Source organism: Salmo trutta, chromosome 18 (assembly GCF_901001165.1).
Source record: "Salmo trutta chromosome 18, fSalTru1.1, whole genome shotgun sequence".
NCBI lineage: Eukaryota > Metazoa > Chordata > Actinopteri > Salmoniformes > Salmonidae > Salmo > Salmo trutta.
The window spans coordinates 27491990-27517621 of NC_042974.1; the positions used below are offsets into that span (position 1 = coordinate 27491990).

General features: G+C 44.2%; 1 protein-coding gene and 1 long non-coding RNA gene across 4 annotated transcripts in view; one reads left to right on the plus strand and one right to left on the minus strand.

Annotated features, from left to right (window-relative positions):
* LOC115153100 (protein delta homolog 2) overlaps positions 1–21552 on the plus strand; it is a 30935-nt gene extending 9383 nt beyond the window's left edge. For all 3 annotated transcript variants that reach the window (XM_029698165.1, XM_029698163.1, XM_029698164.1), the window contains 5 exons: positions 2598–2690; positions 17723–17780; positions 18368–18498; positions 18597–18744; positions 19468–21552. In XM_029698165.1, coding sequence (XP_029554025.1) covers positions 2612–2690; positions 17723–17780; positions 18368–18498; positions 18597–18744; positions 19468–20290 — 1239 coding nt within the window. In that variant the 5' untranslated portion in view covers positions 2598–2611 and the 3' untranslated portion in view covers positions 20291–21552. The remainder of the gene's footprint in view (positions 1–2597; positions 2691–17722; positions 17781–18367; positions 18499–18596; positions 18745–19467) is intronic.
* Positions 21553–24123: 2571 nt separating this feature from the next.
* On the minus strand, positions 24124–25607 carry LOC115153102 (uncharacterized). Its single transcript, XR_003867639.1, has 2 exons — positions 25446–25607; positions 24124–25324 (listed from the first exon to the last, which is right to left on the minus strand). It is a non-coding gene; the product is annotated as an uncharacterized LOC115153102 (long non-coding RNA).
* Positions 25608–25632: the final 25 nt, after the last annotated feature.

Below are 25632 nucleotides of genomic sequence, written 5' to 3' on the forward strand. Positions count from 1 at the left end.
AAAACAGTGTTAAACAAATCAAAATATATTTTATATTTGAAATTCTTCAAATAGCCACCCTTTTCCTTGATGACTGCTTTGCACACTATTGGCATTCTCTCAACCAGCTTTATGAGGTAGTCACCTAGAATGCATTTAAATTAACAGGTGTGCCTTCTTAAAAGTTAATTTGTGGAATTTATTTTCTTCTTAGTGCGTTTGAGCCAATCAGTTGTGTTGTGACAAGGTATACAGAAGATAGCCCTATTTGGTAAAAGACCAAGTCCATATTATGGCAAGAACAGCTAAAATAAGCAAAGAGAAACGACAGTCCATCATTACTTTAAGACTTGAAGGTCAGTCAATACAGAACATTTCAAGAACTTTGAAAGTTTCTTCAAGTGCAGTTGCAAAACCCATCAAGTGCTATGATGAAACTGGCTCTCATGAGGACTGCCACAAGAAAGGAAGACCCAGAGTTACCTCTGCTGCAGAGGATAAGTTCATTAGAGTTACACTGTCTGTGATTTATTTAGAATTCAAGGCACACTTAAGCAGCATGGCTACCACAGCATTCTGCAGCTATACGGCATCCCATCTGGTTTGGGCTTAGTGGGACTATCATTTGTTTTTCAACAGGACAATAACCCCACACACACACCTCCAGGCTGTGTAAGGGCTATTTGACCAAGAAGGAGAGTGATGGAGTGCTGCATCAGATGACCTGGCTTCCACAATCCCCCAACAACCAAATTGAAATGGTTTGGGATGAGTCTGACCAGAGCTCTAGTGGCTCCTGTGGTGGGCCGAGCGAATGGTGCGGCTGGCTTCCGGGTTAAGCGTGCAGTGCGTCAAGAAGCAGTGTGGCTTGGCAGGGTCATGTTTCAGAGGACGCATGGCTCTCAACCTTCGCCTCTCCCGAGTCCGTACAGGAGTTGCAGTGATGGGCAAGACTGTAACTACCAATTGGATATCTCGAAATTGGGGAGAAAAATGGGTAAAAAATGTAACAAAAAATAATAGGGCCCATGTTGGCTCTCATTAGCAGCTCACAAAGTTCCAATAGGCTATAGCGGGAACAGGGAAGGGGCCAGTTGTTGCCCAGCAGCCACATTCACAACGGCAATTCAATGGAATCCTAGAATGACAATTGGGAGATTACTGAGAAGTATATGAAAACTCCAGCCAAGTGTAAGGCTGAAAGGTATAGCTCCCGACCCCTTGCTCTTAGTTTGCTCCATTCCAGGGAAAGCTGGAAAGGTCAACTTGCCATTGCATAGAAAAGTGAGAACAGCACCTTCATCTGGATAAGACATTTAGATGGACCTGGATAGGGTCGAGTCAGCTGACTGCCAAGTGGATATCAAAAATGTTCAAGTGCTGTGTGGCGGCAATGCAAATGTGATATACCTGAGTCACTGCATACTCTAGCCATTTAAATGGTTTAGCAGACTGCTGTAAGCAAAGAGAACACGGTCACATGTCAGATTGGTAACTAATAGCAATGATACAACACGGTTGGAGGAGCAGGTTTATGCAGTAACCTTGGATGCAGTATCACTGCCATAATCTCAAGAAGACATAATGGTAAGTGGGTAGATTTGTATGTTGGGTAGCGCTGAGAGAGAGAGGTGGCACTGGAGTGGTGTGGTCTTGTTGTAAATGTCCAGTATTAAAGATTCACACAATGTTGTAAATTATTGAGTGAGTGTCAGTTGCCTGTCGAGGTGATCGGGTTTCTTTCAGTTTGATCTTTGGAGGAGTTGGAGGAGTGTTTCAGCACTCCTGACTTAACTCCTGACTAACAGCATGCTTAATTTTGATACTGAGCATGCAAAGACTGAGTAAGCAAAGCCCCTCTTCTGAGTTCTGGAACTACTGAGAAATAAAGCTAAGTAGTATGGGGAAAGAGATGATACTAAGTTTTGTTGGCATCAACCGTTGGAACTGTTTCTCTCCAGGACCAACACTTGTCCTTGAATGCCATCATGTCTGAGCTGATTTATAACTGGGACACCTGGTTAAGTGTCCTTTATCGAAACGATGACAGCAGAATAAGAGTTATGAGCCAAGATGTAATAAACCTGCAGGCCTCCGTGACGGAATGTCTCACTCCTGTTCTGTAACCTTCGGAGACCCCTTTGTGGCCACAAAGCATGTTTACCTTATGGTAGAGTTGGGACGATAAACCGACACCGACCATACTGATCACTTTTTGCAGGCATTTTGCTGATATCGTTCATTACGATAAGTAGCCTATACTAGAGAAATGTGAACTATACTACAGAAATGTGAACTTTGAAAGGAAATAAGGTTGCTAATATGGGTGGTTGTTAATGGGACAATTGATGGCTACAACCATCAAATTAGAAGTAGTAGTTTAAAGGATAAAAACTGTGGTGCACATTAATGTTATAAACGTATCGTTCTATTTATCGTTATCGCATCAATTCATACAATTTATTGTAATATGTATTTTTGTCCATATCGCCCAGCTCTACCTTATGGTAGAGATTTATGTCATGCCAAAGATAGATGTCCCTTCATTCGAGTCCTGTGTATCGGCACAAGGTTAACCTCCTAAAGCCTAAGGAGGAATCTTCTGTGCTCCATTTCAGATCTCCTTTGCACCATGCCTCTGAGAGACTCAGTCACGCTGCTGCTCTGGAGTTGCTGCGTAGTACTGCTTGTCCACCAATGCGAGGGTCAAGGTAAGGCATTTGCTGCATGTCAATCGGTGCCCTACATCCTATAGTACATACAGTGGGTTTCGAAATGATCTATATGCAAATAGACCATTGCCATATATGGATCTGTGCCATTCACTTTGAACTGGACTGTTTTTACAGCATGAGCGGTCATGAGTAGATGCACTTGTTTTGAGATCAAAACGAGAGCTAAATGTAGCGACGTGTGCACATTTGTACACATGTTCATATCCTTTGCTAGTTAGTGAGTTATTAACCCAGTTATAATTTGTAGTCCTCAATGATTGCTTCCAACAAGAGCACAAAACGTGTACATTTCTAGACAGCTTTGAAAAGTGAGTCAGGTAAAGTTGTATTTTTTATTTAGTTTTGTCTTAAAGGGGCATTGTTGCATTTTGAGACAGGCAATACGCAGTAGCCAATACGCAGAGGGTAGCATAATTTGACTGATTCTCTGTAATAATTGTATTGGAATAATGATGCATTTACTTTTTGTAAAGTGGTTTCATGCATCAAACAACACAACATTTTCAGTCACCTCCTTGTCTGAAGGACAAGTGGATAAACAGGTTAATGTCAAGCCCTGCATGTTTTTTTCAAACGTCACATGGGCCTACATTGAACATCACACATTGGCTGCTACTGTAGGCTGAATGAAAGAACAGCTGTTTCCATGTTAAAATATTATGGGATGCATTTTCTCCATTGTTTTTGATGGTAGGCCACTCTGGTAGGCCTACATTATGATCAAATAGTCCCAGTAGCCTACTTGACCACTGTTAAACTAACTTAAAGCAGGTACAACCTCAGTGTTCACAGTAAACGCGCCCGGAAGTTGCACAGAATATTCACAACGTTCAAGTTTGCATTCAGCAGACCTGAAATTAGCTCAGTGACAATTTTTTTTGAGAGAACATTGATTGTATGCTAAATCGATTGTCATTTAGCCACAAAATTACAAAAATATATATCTCAAAAAGATAGGGGTCAAAATGAATCACACCCGTTTTCAATACCTTTCAATACCTCACCTGCGAGGATAACGGCACTGAGCCTTTTTCTAGAATGTTTTATGAGTTTGAGAACACACTGGGAGGGATCTTAGACCATTCCTCCATACAGAATCCTTCCAGATCCTTGATATCCTTCGTCTGGACTGTCCTCTTCAATTCAAACCACAGGTTTTCAATGGGTTTGAAGCCTGGGATGGCCATTGCAAAATGTTGATTTTGTGGCCAATTAACCATTTCTTTAGCATACAATATAGCTCAGTATTTGAATTATTTATTTTATCTAGTAATTTTTTGCTCATCTTTATCAAGGATGTCAATAATTTCGAACCCCACGGAATATGTACTCCTAGACAGAGAGCCCTGGCAACTGTGCATGAGAGTGCATCTGATACTGTATGCTGGGTAACTATCAGGTTTAAGCCAAAGGATCAATACAATTCCTGCTGATAAAAGTAAACAAAACTCTGTTAAAAACATACATCAGAAGTAGTTTGATATAGAATTATTAAATACAACATTTAAATCAAAAGAAACAAGCACACTTTATCATTTAAAAAAAGAAAACCGTTGTGTGTAACAGCGAATGTGTAGACTCAATAAAACATTGTTTAAAGCACGAAGTACAGAGATTCTTAACTGCATTTCAATTTAAACTTTGAACATTTCTGTCTGTGCATGAAGAATCATGTTCTTGAATCAGTCATAATCTGCCCTCAGTACGGAGTGCAATATCACAAACAGAGATGCTTTTTCTCTCCTTCTCCCTTCGCTGTGAAATTCCTGTCTGGTTAAAGAATGTGATTCATTTTTGCGTCGCCCCCTGGGGTGAGAAGGGAAGCCGTGATGTGGTAGGAGGCATTGTGACAAAAGGTGTGACACGTGTGTCAGAAGACAGGAATGCCCTCTGTGTTACAGCAGTAGTCAATAGCCATGGGGTTTGCTTTAAGGATAAAGGGTCATAGAGCCTATCCTGGCCTGTCTACCTCTTCAGGCCTCGCCAAGAGCCTCGGAGCCATGGGATAAGGCAGTTGATGATCCCTGCTCGACCGTCCTACCTAAATATTTTTCTAGCAGCACAAGCAGCTGGAGTGCATACAGAGATTGAATGATCCTTCATTTCTCAAGGATCTGGTTACGATTCTCTCAGCTCCTTCAGACGCTGGTGCCCCCTCGCACATCCCTCCTCACCCCCTTCCTCCTTAATCTGGATTTAGGGCATGCGGGCGCGTGGGCTGGTGGCCGGCACGCGGCCCGTCTTGGGATCAAAATGGAGGAAACCAAAACCTGTGCTGCGTGTATAACTGGCACCAAAGCACTTGCTGAGGCATGGAGCAGGAGAGGATGGGGGGGGGATAAAGTTTCATGGCCAGGAGTAAATTTAGATCCCTCTGGTTTTAACATGAAGAGACTCAGTGAGGCCCGGTGTGTAAAGTACCCCTCCAGAGGAGCACTGGGCAGCTTGCAGGCCCTGAGGGCCAGACTGGGGAAGAAAACAGCACCTGTCCCCCCATGATTAGATGGTAAATCAGAAGCTCTTAAAGAACACTGCTCCAAACAAAGGACAGTGTGTTTAACAGTTGGTGGTCCAGTCATTATTTCCCATGATTATCTGGTGATACATAAGCTAGTGACAAGGCCCTGGTCCAAAGCCTGGATACATACGATATCACCACCCAGCATTCTATGAATGACAAGTTGACAACTGAATAAGTTACTACAATACTACAGTATACTGTATATACACAGTTGTCATTGTTAATATTCTGGCAATGTTTATACTGTATAGAATTTTTTGTTATCTTGCTCAATAATCAGTCAGCTGGGGGACTTCGTACTAATTAGTTTAGGACTATTTTTCCTTATTCCAAGTCTTCCGGGATGTATTCTGTTGCTGATTCTGAGCCCTGGGTCTAGTTGGGGCATGTGTGTCTTCATGGTTCCAGAATTAGCAGAGCTGGAGAGAACCTACTACAAACACACAAAGCCCACCACAGGGACAGGGAATGGGGCTGAACAGACAGGCTTCCCTGGCAGACAGTGCTTGGGACTAGTCTTCTCTGACTTGCTGCAGGGCCAGCAGCAGGAATGAGAGGCAGGCGGGAGGGTTGCTGTACTTTCCTGGACCTCTGAGAGCAGGCTGACTTGTCTCATCTGTCTGTCCACACTCTGCAGTGATCAGACGGCTGTTTGTCCGTCTACCCTGGCATGCTCATTCCCTCCCTACGGACATGTGCATGATATGTGCAGTATGGCTACCCAAGCCTTTAGCGCATGCCCATCCTGCATACTCCTTCTCCTCTCTGTCCCTCTCACTCTTCTCACTCATTGTGATGCTCACTGTGGTCCAACTCAAACTGCAGGCTAGTTCCACTTCCATCCCCTTAAATTCTCAATGTGTCTTTCTTCCTACCAGATATAACACACTTCACACAGCGCTTCAAGAGCCTTTGAAGTTTACTCTAATAAACCATGCAGCAAAAAGTTGTGGAAAAAAGGGCCTCCATGCAACTTTACCACTAGGAATGAGAAATTACAGAAATATTCTCTCATCTAAACCTGAGGTACTGGCAGCATGGGGTAAATGGCACCTGAAGGATTGTTGATGGTGTGTACTGTGACATCCTCCATGCCATTTAATGACACCGTACAGAACAAGCAAATGGCTGGGTCAGGGCTCAATTAAATTGTTCTTGCTTTGCGTACACAGTAGCATTTTAACATATTTCTTTCCGGTGGTCATATAAAATTGCTAAACGTTCCTAGATAGACACGGATATATAATGGCAGGTTTAATTAAATTCAGCCTTAAGTCATATAAGATGCGACAAGTGTGTTGTTATATTCAACGAAACATGCTTTTAAAAGAGCACAGTTTCATTTTTGCATGTCAAAAAACAGAAATTAGGTCTCTGAAAATAACAGCTTACTGCAATATTCCCATTGTCTGTGGGATTTAAAAAAAAAAATGTTTTTATAGCTTCCCTGTTTAGAATACATGAGCTAACGCATTTCATTGTTCAAGGTCCGCTTTGTTGCCACGGACACAGGGCTTACTGCAGCCAACTGTCGTGTTGTTTATGGAAAATGCCTGCAATTCCACATCAATCCAATGACTTTCTGCAGCATTGTATGCATTCACAACTGAAGGATATCTCAATTGTCTTACGGTACATATAACTGCCAAAGCTACACTATTCTAAATGTCGAGATGTGAAGACACAACAATAAGAAATATAGTCAGTTGAGCTGAGAAACTAAAGCTAACAGACTAGGCTATACGAGAAAATGTACTATTGTATATCAAAGAAAGAATTTGTATAAAGTACTGCTCAGGTAACGAAGAGAAGAGCTGTTTTACTGTAAGAACTCTGCTCTACAAATCTCTCTGTATAGTGACAGGGTTCGGGTACAGTACTACAGTGTGGGAGGCGAGACAAGGAGGGATTGTGAATTCCAGTGGTGTTTGGGCAGAGTATATGCGGGCGGAGACATGACCGTACGGCATTCCTCTCCTCCCACCGCACGCGCTCCCCTCGTGCGGCTCACCGCTACCACACGCACCCCACACACCCTACCTGGCAAGCCCCCATTATTTACTACAGCCAAGTACAGACAGTACATAGGTATGCCTAAGGCCGGCCAAATCAACTAGTAACAACAGCTGATGACAATAAGAGATTAATCACATATCCCTTTAGTAGTAAATGCTTGCCAGTTCATGGGGATGTTTAATAACTCAGCAATGCAGCTTAAGTTACCTTTCTGAAACCAATAGCATATAATTCATAGTCAGATACAATCATATAAAACCCCAAGTGAAATCAAAGTGTGTGACTCATCATGTGGGCATTCGTCTATCCGTCCCCACTCCCAAGGTTTCAAGTTTCAAGTTTTATTAGTCGAATGTACAGGATACACATGGTATACAATGTCCAACGAAGTGCTTATTGTAGGTTCCTTCTCGACAATGCAACGACAATAAGAAATAATAAAAGATAAGAATACAAACATGAAGTAAACGGCTCAGTAGAATAGAAGAAACATTTTAGCATAAGTATAATACAGGAAGGCACAGTTTACAGTACAATTGTCACGGCTGTCAGAATGATCGGACCAAAATGCAGCGTCTGTTTCGTTCCACATATTTATTTAGACTGTGAAACTTAATGCAATACAAAAATAAACTGAAGGACAAAACAACAAACCGTGACGCAGGAGAAACAAACACTACTCACAAAATATAATCACCCACAAAAACAGGTGGGACAAACATCAACTTAAATATGACCTCCAATTAGAGACAACGACAACCGGCTGCCTCTAATTGGAGGTCATGCCAAACAAAAACCAACATAGAAATACAAAACTAGAAACTGAACATAGAAATAGAAAAACAGACAAACACCCCCCGTCACGCCCTGACCTACTCTACCATAGAAAATAACAACTTACTATGGTCAGGACGTGACAGTACACCCCCCCCCCAAAGGTGCGGACTCCGACCGCACCTACAAAAAACAACAAACCCCCCCAAACAACAAACGCCCCCCCCCAAAAAAAAAAACACAAAGGGAGGGTAGGGTGGGTGACTAATGTCTATGGCGGCAGCGCTGGTTCCGGGCGTAGTACCGACACCATCCGCTGATCCCCCCGCTTCTGTATGTCCGGAGGAACCAGACCATGGATCATCGCCGGAGGCTTCGGACTGCCAACCGCCGCTGAAGACTCCGGGCTGCAGACCGCCGCTGAAGGCTCCAGGCTGCAGACCGCTGCTGGAGGCTCCGGGCTGAGGAGCGTCGCTGGAGGCTCCGGGCTGAGGAGCGTCGCTGGAGGCTCCGGACTGGGGATGCGCGGGGCTGGCATAGGAGGCGCCAGACTAGTAACACGCACCTCAGGGCGAGTGCGGGGAGCAGGAACAGGACACCCCGGACTGAGCAGGCACACTGGAGGTCTGAAGCGTGGGGCTGGCATAGCAGGCGCCAAACTAGTAACACGCGCCTCAAGGCGAGTGCAGGGAACAGGAACAGGACACCCCGGACTGGGCAGGCGCACTGGAGGCCTGATGGATGAGGCTGGCATAGGAGGCGCCAGACTAATAACACGCACCTCAGGGCGAGTATGGGGAGCAGGAACAGGATACTGGGCCGTGGAGGCGCACTGGAGATCTCGAGCGTAGAGCTGGCAAAACCCGTTCTGGCTGGATGCTCAACCTAGCTCGACTAATGCAAGAGTAAATGAGTGGGTGTGTGCGTGTGTTCTAAGGTGAGGAAAGTCAGTGCAGGTGGTTAGTCCAGTTTAAGTGTTCAGCAGTGATGGTTTGTAGATAGAAACTGTCTCTGAGCCTGTTGATATCAGACCTCATGCTCCAATACCATCTGCCCGACAGCAAGGGAGTGAACAGCTCATATCTACGATGATGATGCAGGACTTCCTCAGGCACTGTTTCAAGCGTATGTCCTGGATGGGTGGGTACACGGCCCCAGTGATGTACTGGGCTGTCTTCACTACCAGCTGGAGGTCCTTGCGGTCGTGACAAAGCAATTCCTGTACCAGGCCGTGATGCAACTGGTGAGGATGCTCTGTATAGTGCAGCGGTAGTATTTGGAGAGGACCCAGGGTGATATTCCGAATTTCTTCAGCAGTCTTAGGGAGCAGAGGCGCTGTTGCGCCCTCTTGACTAGAGTGGTGGTGTTGATGGTCCATGTCAAGTCATCGGTGACGTGGACACCAAGGAACTTAAAACTGCTGACTCTCTCTACTGCAGTCCCGTGGATGTGGATCGGGCGTGTTCCCTCCTCTGCTTCCTGAAGGCAAAAATCTATTCCTTTGTTTTGCTGATGTTGAGGAAGAGGTTGATGTCCTGGCACCACAATGCTAGTTCCCTTACCTCCTCCAGCTCGTCGTTGTTGGTTATCAGGCCTACAACCGTGGTGTCGTCAGCAAACTTGATGATGGAGTTGGCGTCGAGCAAAGCCACACAGCCGTGGGTGAACAGGGAGTACAGCAGAGGACTGAGGACACACCCCTGGAGAGTCAATGAGAAGAAGGTATTGTCTAGATGTCGCCAACGTAGAGAAGGGCGACATCTTACGAGTTCCAACCCATCGTTGCTATTTAGTGACTTTTTTCATGTTAATATTTATGTTTTTTTGTGCAGAAAGTTCATACTATTATCAAATATGACACCATGCACTTCTGGACATCAGATCGACAGTTACTATCCTCGATTTTGACTTCAAATCCGACTTGAGAAATGGGTCCTTGGCGCCCTCCAGCCAGTGTCTACACTCCTCTAATGCCAACTTCAATGCCAGGAGCTCCCAATCGCTAGTTCCCCTCTGCAGGAGACAGTTTCTTTGAGTAATACGCACATGGATACAATTTTTGTGGATTACCTTGTCGTTTGGACAGGAAAGCCCCCAGGCCCACTTCTGAAGCGTCCACCTCCACCACGAATGGCAGCATAGGATCTGGGTGTTTGAGCAACGGGCGGAGGTGAAACGTTCCTTCAGTAGGCGGAAGGCTTCGTTGGCTGCAGAACTCCACCCCAACTTATGGGGACCACCCTTGAGGAGAGAGGTAAGAGGATAGAGCTATAGGCGATAGAGCTAAAGTTATTGATGAAACGGCGGTAGAAGTTGGCAAACCCCAAAAACCGTTGTAACCCATTTATGGTGGTTGGGACTGGCCATGCTCTGACAGCATCTACCTTTTTACCGTCCATCATCACTCCTTGCGGGCTGATCTGGTAACCCACAAAAGAGACAGCTTCCTGATGGAATTGACACTTCTTTGCTTTGACATATAATTGGTTAGTATACCAGCGAGGTCGAGCGCCGGAGTGGGGGAGCGGGAGTAGACGTGACAGTATGGAACATTTCTGTGATCTTTTATTTCAGCTCATGAAACATGATACCAACACTTTACATGTTGAGTTTATATTTTTGTTCAGTGTAAATATATTTATAAACCTGGTGGTTTGAGCCCTGAATGCTGATTGGCTGATATATGGTCTGATATACCATGGCTACCACGGGTAAGACAAAACATTTATTTTTACTGCTCTAATTACATTGGTAACCAGTTTATAATAGCAATAAGACACCACGGAAGTTTGTGGTATATCAAATCAAATTGTATTAGTCACCTGCGCTGAACACAACAGGTGTAGACCTTACTTACTTACAAGCCCCTAACCAACAATACAGTTTTAAAAAATTGCCTTAAGAATAAGAAACAAAAGTAACAAGTAATTAAAGAGTAGCAGTAAAATAACAATAGCGAGACTATATACAGGGGGGTACCGGTACAGAGTCAATGTGCGGGGGCATCGGTTAGTTGAGGTAATATGTACATATAGGTAGAGTTATTAAAGTGACTATGCATAGATGATAACAACAGAGAGTAGCAGCGGTGTGAAAGAGGGGAAGGGGGGGGGCAATGCACATAGTCTGGGTAGCCATTTGATTAGGTGTTCAGGAGTCTTATGGCTTGGGGGTAGAAGCTGTTTAGAAGCCTCTTTACCCGAGACGTGGCACTCCGGTACCGCTTGCCATGCGGTAACAGAGAGAACAGTCTATGACAAGGGTGGCTGGAGTCTTTGACAATTTTTAGGGCCTTCCTCTGACACCGCCTGGTATAGAGGTCCCGGATGGCAGGAAGCTTGGCCCCAGTGATGTACTGGGCCATTCGCTCTACCCTCTGTAGTGCCTTGCGGTCGGAGGCCAAGCAGTTGCCATACCAGGGCAGTGATGCAGCCAGTCAGGATGCTCTCGATGGTGCAGCTTCAGAACCTTTTGAGGATCTGAGAACCCATGTCAAATCCTTTCAGTCTCCTGAGGGGGAATACGTTTTTTCGTGCCCTCTTCACGACTGTCTTGGTGTGCTTGGACCATGTTAGTTTGTTGGTGATGTGGACTCCAAGGAACTTGAAGCTCTCAACCTGCTCCACTGCAGCCCTGTTGATGAGAATGGGGGCGTGCTCGGTCCTCTTTTTCCTGTAATCCACAATCATCTCCTTTGTTCTGATCACGTTCAGGGAGAGGTTGTTGTCCTGGCACCACAACTCCTCCCTTTAGGCTGTCTCGTCGTTGTCGGTGATCAGGCCTACCACTGTTGTGTCTTCGGCAAACTTCATGATGGTGTTGGAGTCATGCCTGGCCGTGCAGTCATGAGTGAACAGGGAGTACAGGAGGGGACTGAGCACGCACCCCTGAGGGGGCCCTGTGTTGAGGATCAGCGTGGCAGATGTGTTGTTACCTACCCTTACCACCTGGGGACGGCCCGTCAGGAAATCCAGGATCCAGTTGCAGAGGGATGTGTTATAGTCCCAGGGTCCTTCGCTTATTGATGAGCTTTGAGGGCACTATGGTGTTGAACGCTGAGCTGTAGTCAATGAATAGCATTCTCACATAGGTGTTCCTTTTGTCCAGGTGGGAAAGGGCAGTGTGGAGTGCAATAGAGATTGCATCATCTGTGGATCTGTCGGGGTGGTATGCAATACGGCCAATATACCACAGCTAAGGGCTGTATCCAGGCACTCCGCGTTGTGTCGTGCATATGAATAGCCCTTAGCCGTGGTATATAGGCCATATAACAAACCCACATGTGTCTTATTGCTTAAATATACACAATATTTTGTTGCACCCTTTTGCCCTCAGAACAGCCTCAATTCGTTGGGGCATGGACTCTAGAAAGTGTCGAAAGCGTTCCACAGGGATGCTGGCCCATGTTGACTCCAATACTTCCGACAGTTGTGTCAAGTTGGCTGGATGTCCTTTTGGTGGTGGACCAGAAACTGTTCATTGTGAAAAACCCAGCAGCGTTGCAGTTCTTGACACACTCAAACTGGTGCACCTGGCACCTACTACCATACATCATTCAAAGGCAAATCTTTTGTCTTGCCCATTCACCCTCTGAATGGCACACATACACAATCCATGTCTCATTTGTCCCAAGTTTAAAAAATCCTTCATTAACCTGTCTCCTCCACTTCATCTACACTGATTGGATTTAAGAAGTGACATCAATAAGGGATCATAGCTTTCACCTGGATTCACCTGGTCAGTCCATGTCACGGAAAAATAGCTGGTATTCCTAATGTTTTGTACACCAGTGTGTGTGTGTATATGTATGTATATGTGTGTGTGTGTATATGTATGTATGTATGTATGTATGTATGTATGTATGTATGTATGTATGTATGTATGTATGTATGTATGTATGTATGTATGTATGTATGTATGTATATACACTGCTCAAAAAAATAAAGGGAACACTTAAACAACACAATGTAACTCCAAGTCAATCACACTTCTGTGAAATCAAACTGTCCACTTAGGAAGCAACACTGATTGACAATAAATTTCACATGCTGTTGTGCAAATGGAATAGACAACAGGTGGAAATTATAGGCAATTATCAAGACACCCCCAATAAAGGAGTGGTTCTGCAGGTGGGGACCACAGACCACTTCTCAGTTCCTATGCTTCCTGGCTGATGTTTTGGTCACTTTTGAATGCTGGCGGTGCTTTCACTCTAGTGGTAGCATGAGACGGAGTCTACAACCCACACAAGTGGCTCAGGTAGTGCAGCTCATCCAGGATGGCACATCAATGCGAGCTGTGGCAAGAAGGTTTGCTGTGTCTGTCAGCGTAGTGTCCAGGGCATGGAGGCGCTACCAGGAGACAGGCCAGTACATCAGGAGACGTGGAGGAGGCCGTAGGAGGGCAACAACCCAGCAGCAGGACCGCTACCTCCACCTTTGTGCAAGGAGGAGCAGGAGGAGCACTGCCAGAGCCCTGCAAAATGACCTCCAGCAGGCCACAAATGTGCATGTGTCTGCTCAAACGGTCAGAAACAGACTCCATGAGGGTGGTATGAAGGCCCGACATCCACAGGTGGGGGTTGTGCTTACAGCCCAACACCGTGCAGGACGTTTGGCATTTGCCAGAGAACACCAAGATTGGCAAATTTGCCACTGGCGCCCTGTGCTCTTCACAGATGAAAGCAGGTTCACCCTGAGCACGTGACAGACGTGACAGAGTCTAGAGACGCCATGGAGAACGTTCTGCTGCCTGCAACATCCTCCAGTATGACCGGTTTGGCGGTGGGTCAGTCATGGTGTGTGGTGGCATTTCTTTGGGGGGCCGCACAGCCCTCCATGTGCTCGCCAGAGGTAGCCTGACTGCCATTAGGTACCGAGATGAGATCCTCAGACCCCTAGTGAGGCCATATGCTGGTGCGGTTGGCCCTGGGTTCCTCCTAATGCAAGACAATGCTAGACCTCATGTGGCTGGAGTGTGTCAGCAGTTCCTGCAAGAGGAAGGCATTGATGCTATGGACTGGCCCGCCCGTTCCCAAGACCTGAATCCAATTGAGCACATCTGGGACATCCTGTCTCGCTCCATCCACCAACGCCACGTTGCACCACAGACTGTCCAGGAGTTGGCGGATGCTTTAGTCCAGGTCTGGGAGGAGATCTCAGGAGACCATCCGCCACCTCATCAGGAGCATGCCCAGGCGTTGTAGGGAGGTCATACAGGCACGTGGAGGCCACACACACTACTGAGCCTCATTTTGACTTGTTTTAAGGACATTACATCAAAGTTGGATCAGCCTGTAGTGTGGTTTTCCACTTTAATTTTGAGTGTGACTCCAAATCCAGACCTCCATGGGTTGATAAATTGGATTTCCATTGATTATTTTTGTGTGATTTTGTTGTCAGCACATTCAACTATGTAAATAAAAAAGTATTTAATAAGATTATTTCTTTCATTCAGATCTAGGATGTGTTGTTTAAGTGTTCCCTTTATTTTTTTGAGCAGTATATATACATACACACACACATACACACATACATACATACATACATACATACATACATACATACATACATACATACATACATACATACATACATACATACATACATACATACATACATACATACACACGCACACACACTACCGTTCAGAAGTTTGGGGTCACTTAGACATGTCCTTGCTTTTGAAAGAAAAACAATTTTTTTGTCCATTAAAATAAGAAATACAGTGTAGACATTGTTAATGTTGCAAATGACTATTGTAGCTGGAAACAGCAGATTTTTTAATGGAATATCTACATAGGCATACAGAGGCCCATTATCAGCAACCATCCCTCCTGTGTTCCAATGGCACGTTGTGCTAGCTAATCCAAGTTTAGCATTTTAAAAGGCTAATTGATCATTAGAAAACCCTTTTGGAATTATGTTAGTGTAACAGTGTAGGTTCCGTCCCTCTCTTCGCCCCAACCCGGGCTCGAATCAGGGACCCTTGCACACATCAACAACTGACACCCACCAAAGCATCGTTACCCATTGCGCCACAAACGGCGCGGCCCTTGCAACGCAAGGGGAAACCTTACTTCAAGTCTCAGAGCGAGTGACGTCACTGATTGAAACGCTATTAGCGCGCACCACCGCTAACTAACTAGCCATTTCACATCACACAAACTGTTTGTGCTGATTAAAGAAGCAATAAAACTGGCCTTCTTTAGACTAGTTGAGTATCTGGAGCATCAGCATTTGTGGGTTCGATTACAGGCTCAAAATGGCTAGAAACAAAGAACTTTCTTCTGAAACTCGTCAGTCTATTCAGTTCTGAGAAATTAAGGCTATTCCATGTGAGAAATTGCCAACAAACTGAAGATCTCGTACAATGCTGTGTACTACTCCATTCACAGAACAGCACAAACTGGCTCTAACCAGAATAGAAAGAGGAGTGGGAGACCCCGGTGCACAACTGAGCAAGAGGACAAGTACATTAGAGTGTCTAGTTTGAGAAACAGACACCCCACAAGTTCTCAACTGGCAGCTTCATTAAATAGTATCCACAAAACACCAGTCTCAACATCAACAGTGAAGAGGTGACTCCGGGATGTTGGCCCTCTAGACAGAGTTCCTCTGTCCAGTGTCTGTGTTCTTTTGCCCATCTTAATCTTTTATTTTTATTGGCGAATCTGAGATATGGACTTTTATTTGCAACTCTGCCTAGAAGGCCAGCATCCTGGAGTCGCCTCTTCACTGTTGAGGTTGAGACTGGTGTTTTGCGGGTACAATTTCCAGCTACAATAGTCATTTACAACATGAACAATGTCTACACTGTATTTCTGATCTATTTTATTTTATTTTAATAGACAAAAAAGTGCTTTTCTTTCATAAACAAGGACATTTCTAAGTGATATATATATATACACACACACACACACACACACACACACACACACACACACACACACACACACACACACACACACACATATACATACCAATCACGGCCGGTGGTAAAGGACCAAGTCCATATTATGGCAAAAACAGCTCAAATAAGCAAAGAGAAACGACAGTCCATCATTACTTTAAGACATGAAGGTCAGTCAATCCGGAACATTTCAAGAACTTTGAAAGTTTCTTCAAGTGCAGTCACGAAAACCATCAAGCACTATGATGAAAATGGCTCTCATGAGGACCGCCACAGGAAAGGAAGACCCAGAGTTACCTCTGCTGCAGAGGATAAGTTCATTAGAGTTACCAGCCTCAGAAATTGCAAGCCAAATAAATGTTTCACTGAGTTTAAGTAACAGACATCTCAACATCAACTGTTCAGAGGAGACTGTGTGAATCAGGCCTTCATGGTCGAATTGCTGCAAAGAAAGCACTACTAAAGGACACCAATAAGAAGAGACTTGTTTGGGACAAGAAACAAGAGTCCTTTGGTCTGGAGTCCAGTTTTGGTTCCAACCAGAATAGGTGAACGGATGATCTCTGCATGTGTGGTTCCCACCGTGAAGCATGGAGGAGGAGGTGTGATGGTGCTTTTCTGGTGACACTGTCAGTGATTTATTTAGAATTCAAGGCACACTTAACCAGCATGGTTATCAGAGCATTCTGCAGCAATACACCATCCCATCTGGTTTGCACTTAGTGGGACTATCATGTTTATTCAACAGGACAATGACCCAACACACCTCCAGGCTGTGTAAGGGCTATTTGACCAAGAAGGAGAGTGATGGAGTGCTGCATCAGATGACCTGGCCTCCACAATAACCCAACCTCAACCCAATTGAGATGGTTTGGGATGAGTTGGACCGCAGAGTGAAGGAAAAGCAACCAAAAAGGGCTCAGCACATGTGGGAACTCCTTCAAGAGTGTTGGAAAAGAATTCCAGGTGAAGCTGGTTGAGAGAATGCCAAGAGTGTGCAAAGCTGTCATCAAGGCAAAGGGTGGCTACTTTGAAGAATCTCACATATAAAATATATTTTGATTTGTTTAACACTTTTTTGGTTACTACCTGATTCCATATGCGTTATTTCATAGTGTTGATGTCTTCACTATTATTCTACAATGTAGAAAATAGTAAAAATAAAGAAAAACCCTTGAATGAGTAGGTGTGTCCAAACTTTTGACTGGTACTGTACATACACACAAAAAAATGTTTTAAAAAATGCTTAGGCGGCCCGGCTAAGGATTTCAACGGCAGACAAATCCATGATATTGTAAGGAAACACCACACACGTGGACAACCGTCCGCCTAGGGTTAGAGGTCATAGTGCCATTAACATCCCATCGAGCCCTGAAATCCCTCAAATACACAACCGGCTGTCATACAGACACGCTTATTCTGACTTGACAATTACTGAACCACCAGTATACTTCTCAGCAATTGTGGTAGAATTGTGAGGAATAAACTCCCTGAATTAAAACATTCTGTTGACCTGCCTATATTACAAATACTGTTGAAATACAGCACTGTCATGATCTCAATTAAGCTTTATAGTGCATAACATTTTGTTGTTTCCAGCTACTGCTGGAGGAATAAAGCTGTGGGGTATATGCTTACAAAAAGTTGAAATATTACAGATAAGAAGCATTCATCTGTTCAATGAATAGGCATATCTAATTAATGACAACTATTAAGTCTGAATGTCGGGGAATTACTGGTAAATCTTGGATCTGTCTCTGAAGCAAGTGTTTGCTTTCTCTTCCAGCTCTAAATTGCACGTGTAATGTGACCAACAGTCGGTGTGACGAGAATGCGGTGTGCAGGTGAGGTAAAACACGATGCTGAACGACATCTGAACAGTGATATGTATCTTACTAAAGCATGTTTCTAAAAATAGATATTTGAATATGTTGACAGGGTAAAAGATGGTACACTGGTAGTGATGACTCCATCGTATTTCAGATATGAATATGCTAACTATGTCAAGCATACAGTATATGACAATACCCTGCTGTAGACAGCTTGGCTGTCGAGACGTTGTTATTCAATTATTGCATCCGAGTTCCTAGAGAGTACGGTTCTCTTTTTCTTTTTCGAGCATATATGACAAACCTATAAAGCCATCGTTCAGGCCCACAATTTTCTGGTGTCATGCCTATGTCCTTATCACTCTCTAGAGAAGGTCACACTCAAAATATGAGTGTTTCTACAAAATAACTGATAAAGTACCGTACAGAGCAGGCCATTGCAGAAGTTATTTTGTTAAGTATGGGCGCCCTCCTGTGTCCATCGTGGAGCGGCTCCGCATTATTTGATAATGCCACTGTATATAAGAGAATATCTCCCTTATCATGAGGCTGTGTCGGCTACAGAGTTGAGACCTGATCTAATTAGCTGTGCTGTATTCCAGCTGTGACCCGGGTTGGGAGGGGCAGCAGTGCGGCGTCTGTGTGAGAATGCCAGGCTGTGTCCATGGATCATGTCACCAACCCTGGCAATGCACATGCGAGCCGGGATGGACGGGACGCTTCTGCGACAAAGGTGACAGAAAACATTTGTATGTATCCGACAATCCTAATCTTATTTGTTAAGTGAGTGGTAGCGCAGTACTTATTCACCACTTCTCTCCTCTGCTTCAGATATCCATGTGTGTACAAATGAGGCACCTTGCCAGAACGGTGCCACTTGTTACACAAACATTTCAGGGGAATACTCCTGCCTCTGCCCCAATGGATTTTACGGGAGGAACTGTGAGCACAAGACAGGACCCTGTCATAAGATCGGCAGGTGAGTTCTATGGAACAATTCTCTCTCTGGCCTACTGCTTCTGTCTTAATCAAAACAAATCACTGTGAACTACAAGTTCAATCCCAACCAGTGGCTCAACATACACGTTTATAGGAATGAGTGGACATTTCAGACTATCATACGGGAAACTAGCTGCACTGTGTGTGAATTTCGATAATCAGTATTTCTCTCAGAGCCTGTTCGATGAGTGTGTTTCAGTGTGTGTGTTAGTGTGTGTGTGTGTGTGTTTTGACTGTGGCATCCCAGCCGGCCCCCTGATGGCAGTCAAACACATGCAGACTGGCACTGGCCGTGTAGCAGCCTGTTCAATTTGTATCCACTGGAGAGCAATCATGTGAGTTAATGGGCTCATTGTCGGCCAAGTGAGTGGCCTCTAGTACTAACAAACACATTGTAGCAAGTTATCTACACTACAGCCTCCATGGAGTCCCCAAATCACTGGCTAAGCGGTTACCAGGGAAACCATGCAGGCCAAAGCGCAGACTCTGGGGTAGATTTGTCTTAACGTGCCAAATCAATGCCTGATTGAAGGTAAACAGTGATTCTCACAGAGCAAGCGCCACACATTTACTTACAAATCAGTTGGAGGCCCAGGTCCATATGAAAAGGCTTGGGTTGAGGAATCAATTCAGCATTGAAAATCTATTCAGTTATTCAGAACATTCCCTCTTGGTTTTTAGTGCTTCTGTTTTTATTTTTCAGGTCTCCATGTAAGAATAGAGGGCAGTGTGAGGACAGTAGTGGCTATGCACCAGAACTCTCCTGCCGCTGCCTGGCAGGCTTCAGTGGGCCGCGTTGCGAGACCAACATGGACGACTGCCTGATGCGTCCCTGTGCCAACGGTGCCACCTGCCTGGATGGCATCAACCGCTTCTCCTGCCTCTGTCCCGAGGGCTTCACGGGCCGGTTCTGCACCATCAACCTGGATGACTGTGCCAGTCAGCCCTGCCTCAACGGAGGGCGCTGCCTGGACCGCGCCAGCACCTTCCACTGCCTCTGCAAAGCTGGGTTCACTGGCAGGACCTGCGAAGTTCCCCTACGGAGCCCAGAGAGCCAGGCACCCATCAGGAGCTCCCATGGCTGGGCTGGGGGAGGAGAGGGCTGGGGCAGGGTGACTCAGGCCAGGCCAGACCAGATCACAACAGGGGGGAACCATTCTCAGGGCAGCAGTAACAGTAATAGTGGAGACAGGCTGCTGAAGATCTCTGTGAAGGAGGTGGTGACCCAGTGGGGGTCGTCTGGCCTGTCGGAGGTGCAGCTCATCACCTTGCTGGTGCTGGGGGGCATGACACTGGGTGTGGTGGCGCTCACAGCTAGCCTGGTGCTGAGGGGGCATTGGCAGGACCGCTGTGCCAGCTGCCAGTGCGGTCCCACCCCTCGCCTGCACCCACTGAGACAAAGAGACTGCCAGCCGACCCCGCAGAGCCACCTAGTCACAGTGGAGCAAGAGTGTAAGATCAGCTTCCTGCACACGCCCACGGCCCCCGAACTGGAGAAGAAGAAACTGAACACTGAGGTGATTTAGGCTAGATATACCATCTCCACAGCCCTGAACACAGGACAGGAGCAGAGAACAGACTGCTTTCAGCAGAGGGAAAGCCATGCTCTAAATCCCAGCCCTGCCTCCATGACTGATTGTCTTCAGTACTGACAGTCAAAATACAGACAACATACCAATCTAGGAATCGATACCTAGAAAGACGCAGGACCAAGAAGAGACCAGTGGGTATGTTCAAGGAGAAATGGTAGGAGAACGTGTTTGACACTCCTAACAAAAAGAGCATGGTCCTAATATGATGGATTATTGCTTGACCACAGGGGTAAGAGGTGCATAACGATAAAGTATACTCAAGTTTTTTGGTGACATTTGTCACGGACAATTAATGTGTAATTTGTCCATTCTCCAATTCTGCTGTTGCGGTTACTTGGCATGAACTGCATGTAAGATAGGCGTACTGACAAGACAGCTTTGGAATGTTAGCCGAGACAATGCCCTTGCCATGTCAACCAAATTGGTGTACCGGTATTTGTCAATGCTGTTGTAGTCACAATATTAGGCCAAAATGTTAGACTTGAATGCAGATGTGCAATCCGCCCATATATTTCCAAATGGGCTCAGACATCACAGCCTCTGAACAAATTCCCTGCTTACAGCTCTGCAGCGTGCAGAATTCAGACAGAAACAAATATTACCTGAGTTCATGTCATGTTTCAACACTGTACTTTTTATATGATTGGCTAAAGAACTGCAGCATATACTTTGTTAAATTATGATTGTATTATTTTGTAAAAAGTAATGTCTATTATGTCAACATTGAAACCTAATTGAGATCTGCTATTGCTGTATGATGGTTACAGATGTAGGATCTTAATTTGAGCCAGTTTGCTACAGTAGGAAAATAATCCTGCAGCATCAAGAAATGTGAATTATTATGTGGATTATAATTAATGGACATTTTTGTAAGGGAAAATGAAGTCTGAAATTACTAAATGGAAATTAAACTTCAGACGCCTATTTAAACTTAAAATACACACGTTTTACATGTCCTGCGTTGCAGCAAAATTCCCCAAAAACAGGGTAATCAAGTTCCCTTCCATTTCCTAAATTAAGATCCTAAATCTGTAATAGCTAATAAGAATATGGATTTGCGCAACTGTATTTTGAAGTTGTAAATGTAATTTATTGTCTGCAATTTATTTGTGGAATGTGTACGTGTTCTTTTTTGCAATGAGTCTTATTTTTTTATACTGGATTGTGTGCAATAAAGTTGTGAACTATTTCCTGTACACAGTGCTGGTATAACTGCCCAAATGCTTCCACTTCAGTGTAGATATGATACAGACAACAGGTAACAGTTACAGAAGATCTAAGAACACGTACCTGTCTTTATCCCTAAATTACATGACCACAGCGTGACAGCTCAATTCAATCAAGCAATTGGAAACCACAAATGTATTGTCCATTTACCTTTGACACAAACCAGGTTTCCATCCAACCCTTTTATGGGAGTAAAGTACATGTAGGATTAAAAAAAATGTCACAACAGGCCTGATGGAAACAGCTCATTTTGTCGGTAAACTTTCCAAATGTCGACAAAACTAAAACGCTAGACAAGGTGGGATGCTGTGTGGTCCTCTCACTACAACTCAGGAAAGCATACAGTTTTTTAGGTTACAGATGAAACAAGTGAAGATGAACTTCACAGGGTGGTGAAAGTGCACGGTAGTAAGCTTGATGCTCCTTTCCAATAAATAGCGATGGTTTTATTCTGGTGACATGATGATCGATGCTTGGCTAAGGTTTGACAAAGAAAAATCTCGCTCTTTTTGTCCACAACGATCTCATCATGAGTAGGTTATACCCGCACTGTATCTGCGAGCTGTTGCCTAGAGCGCACGTGCCAAGACCACTATATATCTTTTTTTTTTTAAGTGACAAAACCATCAGTAGAGTTGAAAATGCGATTTAACATTTAACTTGTGTTTTTATTCGGTACATGGGAATTTAACCGCAAAAGTGATTTTATGTGCACTGCAATATTAACGCACAGCCTTTTATACACAAGTCAATTTGATGGAAACTTTTCTGCTGGGAAAGTGCGCATACTGTTTTTGTAGATTTTAGAATATTCACATGAAAATCTGTCGCCAATTGGATGGAAATCTAGCTACTGTCCCTTTGCTACGAAGTGTTAAATATAAAAACAGAACTCTGAAACTCTATTTTCCAGGAGACGACCACCAATGGTTCAGACTCAGCTCTTCATGCCACTACTGTAATAGGTGACCTGCAGTCGTTTTTACATCATTTTCAAGACTTACCCGTGTAGCTTCCGTGAATCTCAGCGCTCTTATCCCACCATCAACATTTCCTCAACTCCCAAACACCTTAATTTGCCAAATCATGCCTGGCGGAGGTGAAATGTGACCTGACCCCACCCTGGCATAATATCCAACAGAGGAAGTTATGGAGATCCCAAGAATAACCTGAAACTAGAGTCCTCACTTCCTGTAGGAAAGAGCTCCAGACAGTTTCCCTCCTCAGGTTCACCACACAAGAGAGTGAGAGCTACTCTGTAACATGCATGTCATTGCAACACAAGTTACTGTAAGATAGCATTGTTGCAACACACCAAAATGAATATAATTTTACCAATTGAAAAGTCAGGGATCGGACCGTACAAAAAATATATATATATAAAAAAATGGAACAACATGAGAATCCCTAAACTAGCAGCTGCACAAGGTAGTGGAGTTGTCCTTACTCTCATTGAGGATCACTGACCTAAGGCCAGATATTCTGTGCCTAATCACCGCCGATGAGGATTTATCCCTGAAGCAGATGGTTTGCTACGTGAGCCTAATGGTGTGCCTCCAACTGGGTACAGCCTCATCACTGTGCTCTGTCAACTGGTGCTGATGTGAAACAAATGGGAACTGTTTACTGATGGTCCATAAACAGCCATGGCATTCAGATCCCATAAAATATGAGCGAGTGAACCTGAGAAGACCAATCAAGTTGTTTTAGGAGAGAGGTGCAACATCCCTCCTTGGCTGATATTACTCCTCTAAGGCCTGTTATTGGCAGCAATGAAAATGAATGTCTTAACTTTGTAATAAACACAAACAGTTATGATACTCAAGACTGCCAGAGACAGGCCTAGTGTGAACCAAAAACTATTTATTCTTTCTCTAAAGCCGGCTGGTTCCTTGGTCACCTGTCACAGTTTAGGGATGAAACAAGGACTTGGAGAGGATTATGATACAGTTTCAGAGGTGATGGAAGTGCAGAGTACTGACAACTCGGTCTGTGTGGGCAACAACGCTTGTGCCACAATGGCAGCTGCCTCTTTAGGGACATATGGCAGAAATGTATTCCCCTGTGTAGAAAGGCCTCTGCCATCCTTCCACAGCTCCGCTGCCTGTTAACATTCAAGTCAAGGTGGCACCACTCCACTATTCAATCTATCCTTATAGGAATACAGAGCTCTAAGGTAGTAGACTAAATAGAGCCCAAGCTTGAAATACTGAATGAATCATTCACCTGCTCTGGTACTAAACACATTTTCTTGTTGTGTCAATGAGAAATAGCTCACAAAGTCAATGTGTCAACCATCTGTCCATTTTAGGATATCATGAATTTTTCTACGAAAGAGCCCTGCTTGGTTTTTAAAAGGGAGCAAGTGACACCCAGTGGACAAAGAGGTAGCCGCATCTACTGATTACAACAACGAGCATACCACAACGAGCAAACCACAACGAGCAAAAAAGCCCATGCGCCATGGATGTGAGCTTTATGATTTAGGTTTACAAGCCTTCAAACAAAGTGACATGAAATCAGTAAAAAGACAAAACATGTACTTACAGTATGTAGAACATATATTCATAGTACGTCATATGTATAACATCTCTACAAAAACCTTGATTCATAACAATTTTTGAGAAACCATTGAGAGACAACAAAGTGGGAATTATAACTATATATTTTCTTATACTTTGACGGCAACTTAGACGTGCAGTTTGACTGTCTCAGACTTTGGCGAGTCTGTTTAAGTACTCTTCCAGGGTGCCTTCCACCTCCTCCTCATTGTAGTCTCGCACCCGTCATCGGCCCCTCTGATCATGCCGCTGGACATGAAGATATGTCTTCTATCATACATGGTCAAATCAACATAAAGTTGTGACTGTTTCAAATGTGTGATTGTTTAACTGTTTACAGCTTGCCGTGATATTTATTATATCATTAAATTACACATAATGATGCTAATTTTAAATCAACGACGCACCAAATACTAATCGTTACTGGTTACTAGGTATTTTTTCTCAAAGTCTTACTGTAATCTTACATTTTCCAGAAGGAGGGTCGGGCAAAGACAGAGGATCTTCTTGTGCATGTCCAGTGCCCTTCCCAGCTCGTACCCAAATCCAAGAGAGGGCTGTGTCACTTAAGCTATTATCACTCACATTAGAGAAGAGTGAAGTTTAGCTTGCTTTGAACCATTTACTTGCAACTGAATGATAGAGCCAAACTTTGCTATTCTGAAATAAATCTCTTTAAATTAATACTGACAGAGTAGATTACTAATGCATGCACATTCAATAAAAATAAAAAAGACAGACATTGAAATATTTTCATTTTAGGCAAACTTGTCCTCACCACCAGACATCACAAGCCATTCCATATCTTGTTGTGGATCAACTTCTCTCCGTTCTACACAGCATCCTCACTTAGGACGATCTGGGCGCAAGGTTCGAACAAATGTTGACAAGTTCATAACCACCACAGTACACAGTTAAGTCATAATGCAATAAATTTGTCAAAAAATACTTAACTGTCCAGAAAACAACAAGCAAGTTGAGCTCAAGCTGGTAGCAAACTACACAAATCCTTACAGGAAAATAAAGAATACATTTCTGTCAGACATTTGTGGCATAGATAATTAAGATGTCTTATCTACATAATATGCTTATATGATTGAACTGTTTAACTCTTGTCATTAGAATGTATCCCTTCGGACTCTGGCGTTGGCAGTTCCTCCCTCATATGGGCCTCAGTCACCTGGGGCCCAGAGAGGGGAGAAGTCAGGCTTGTCTATCACATGTCCATGGTGCTATGCAGAATATCAGAAAGAGAAGAGGACAGGAGGGAACATTGTCTTCATATGTGAATGTATCTTTACCCATTTTAAACCATGTGATTCATGGGGAACCAATTAGTTGTCTCCACAATGTCTGTGCGCCATTCACTCCCTCTTTTGGACTTGGGGGAGATGTGGTGGTTAATTTCTTTACTATCAAAATAGGAGAGACAAACTTATCACACAAGTCACAGTTAGCCCCGAGACAAAAGTACAAAGGCATTTTATA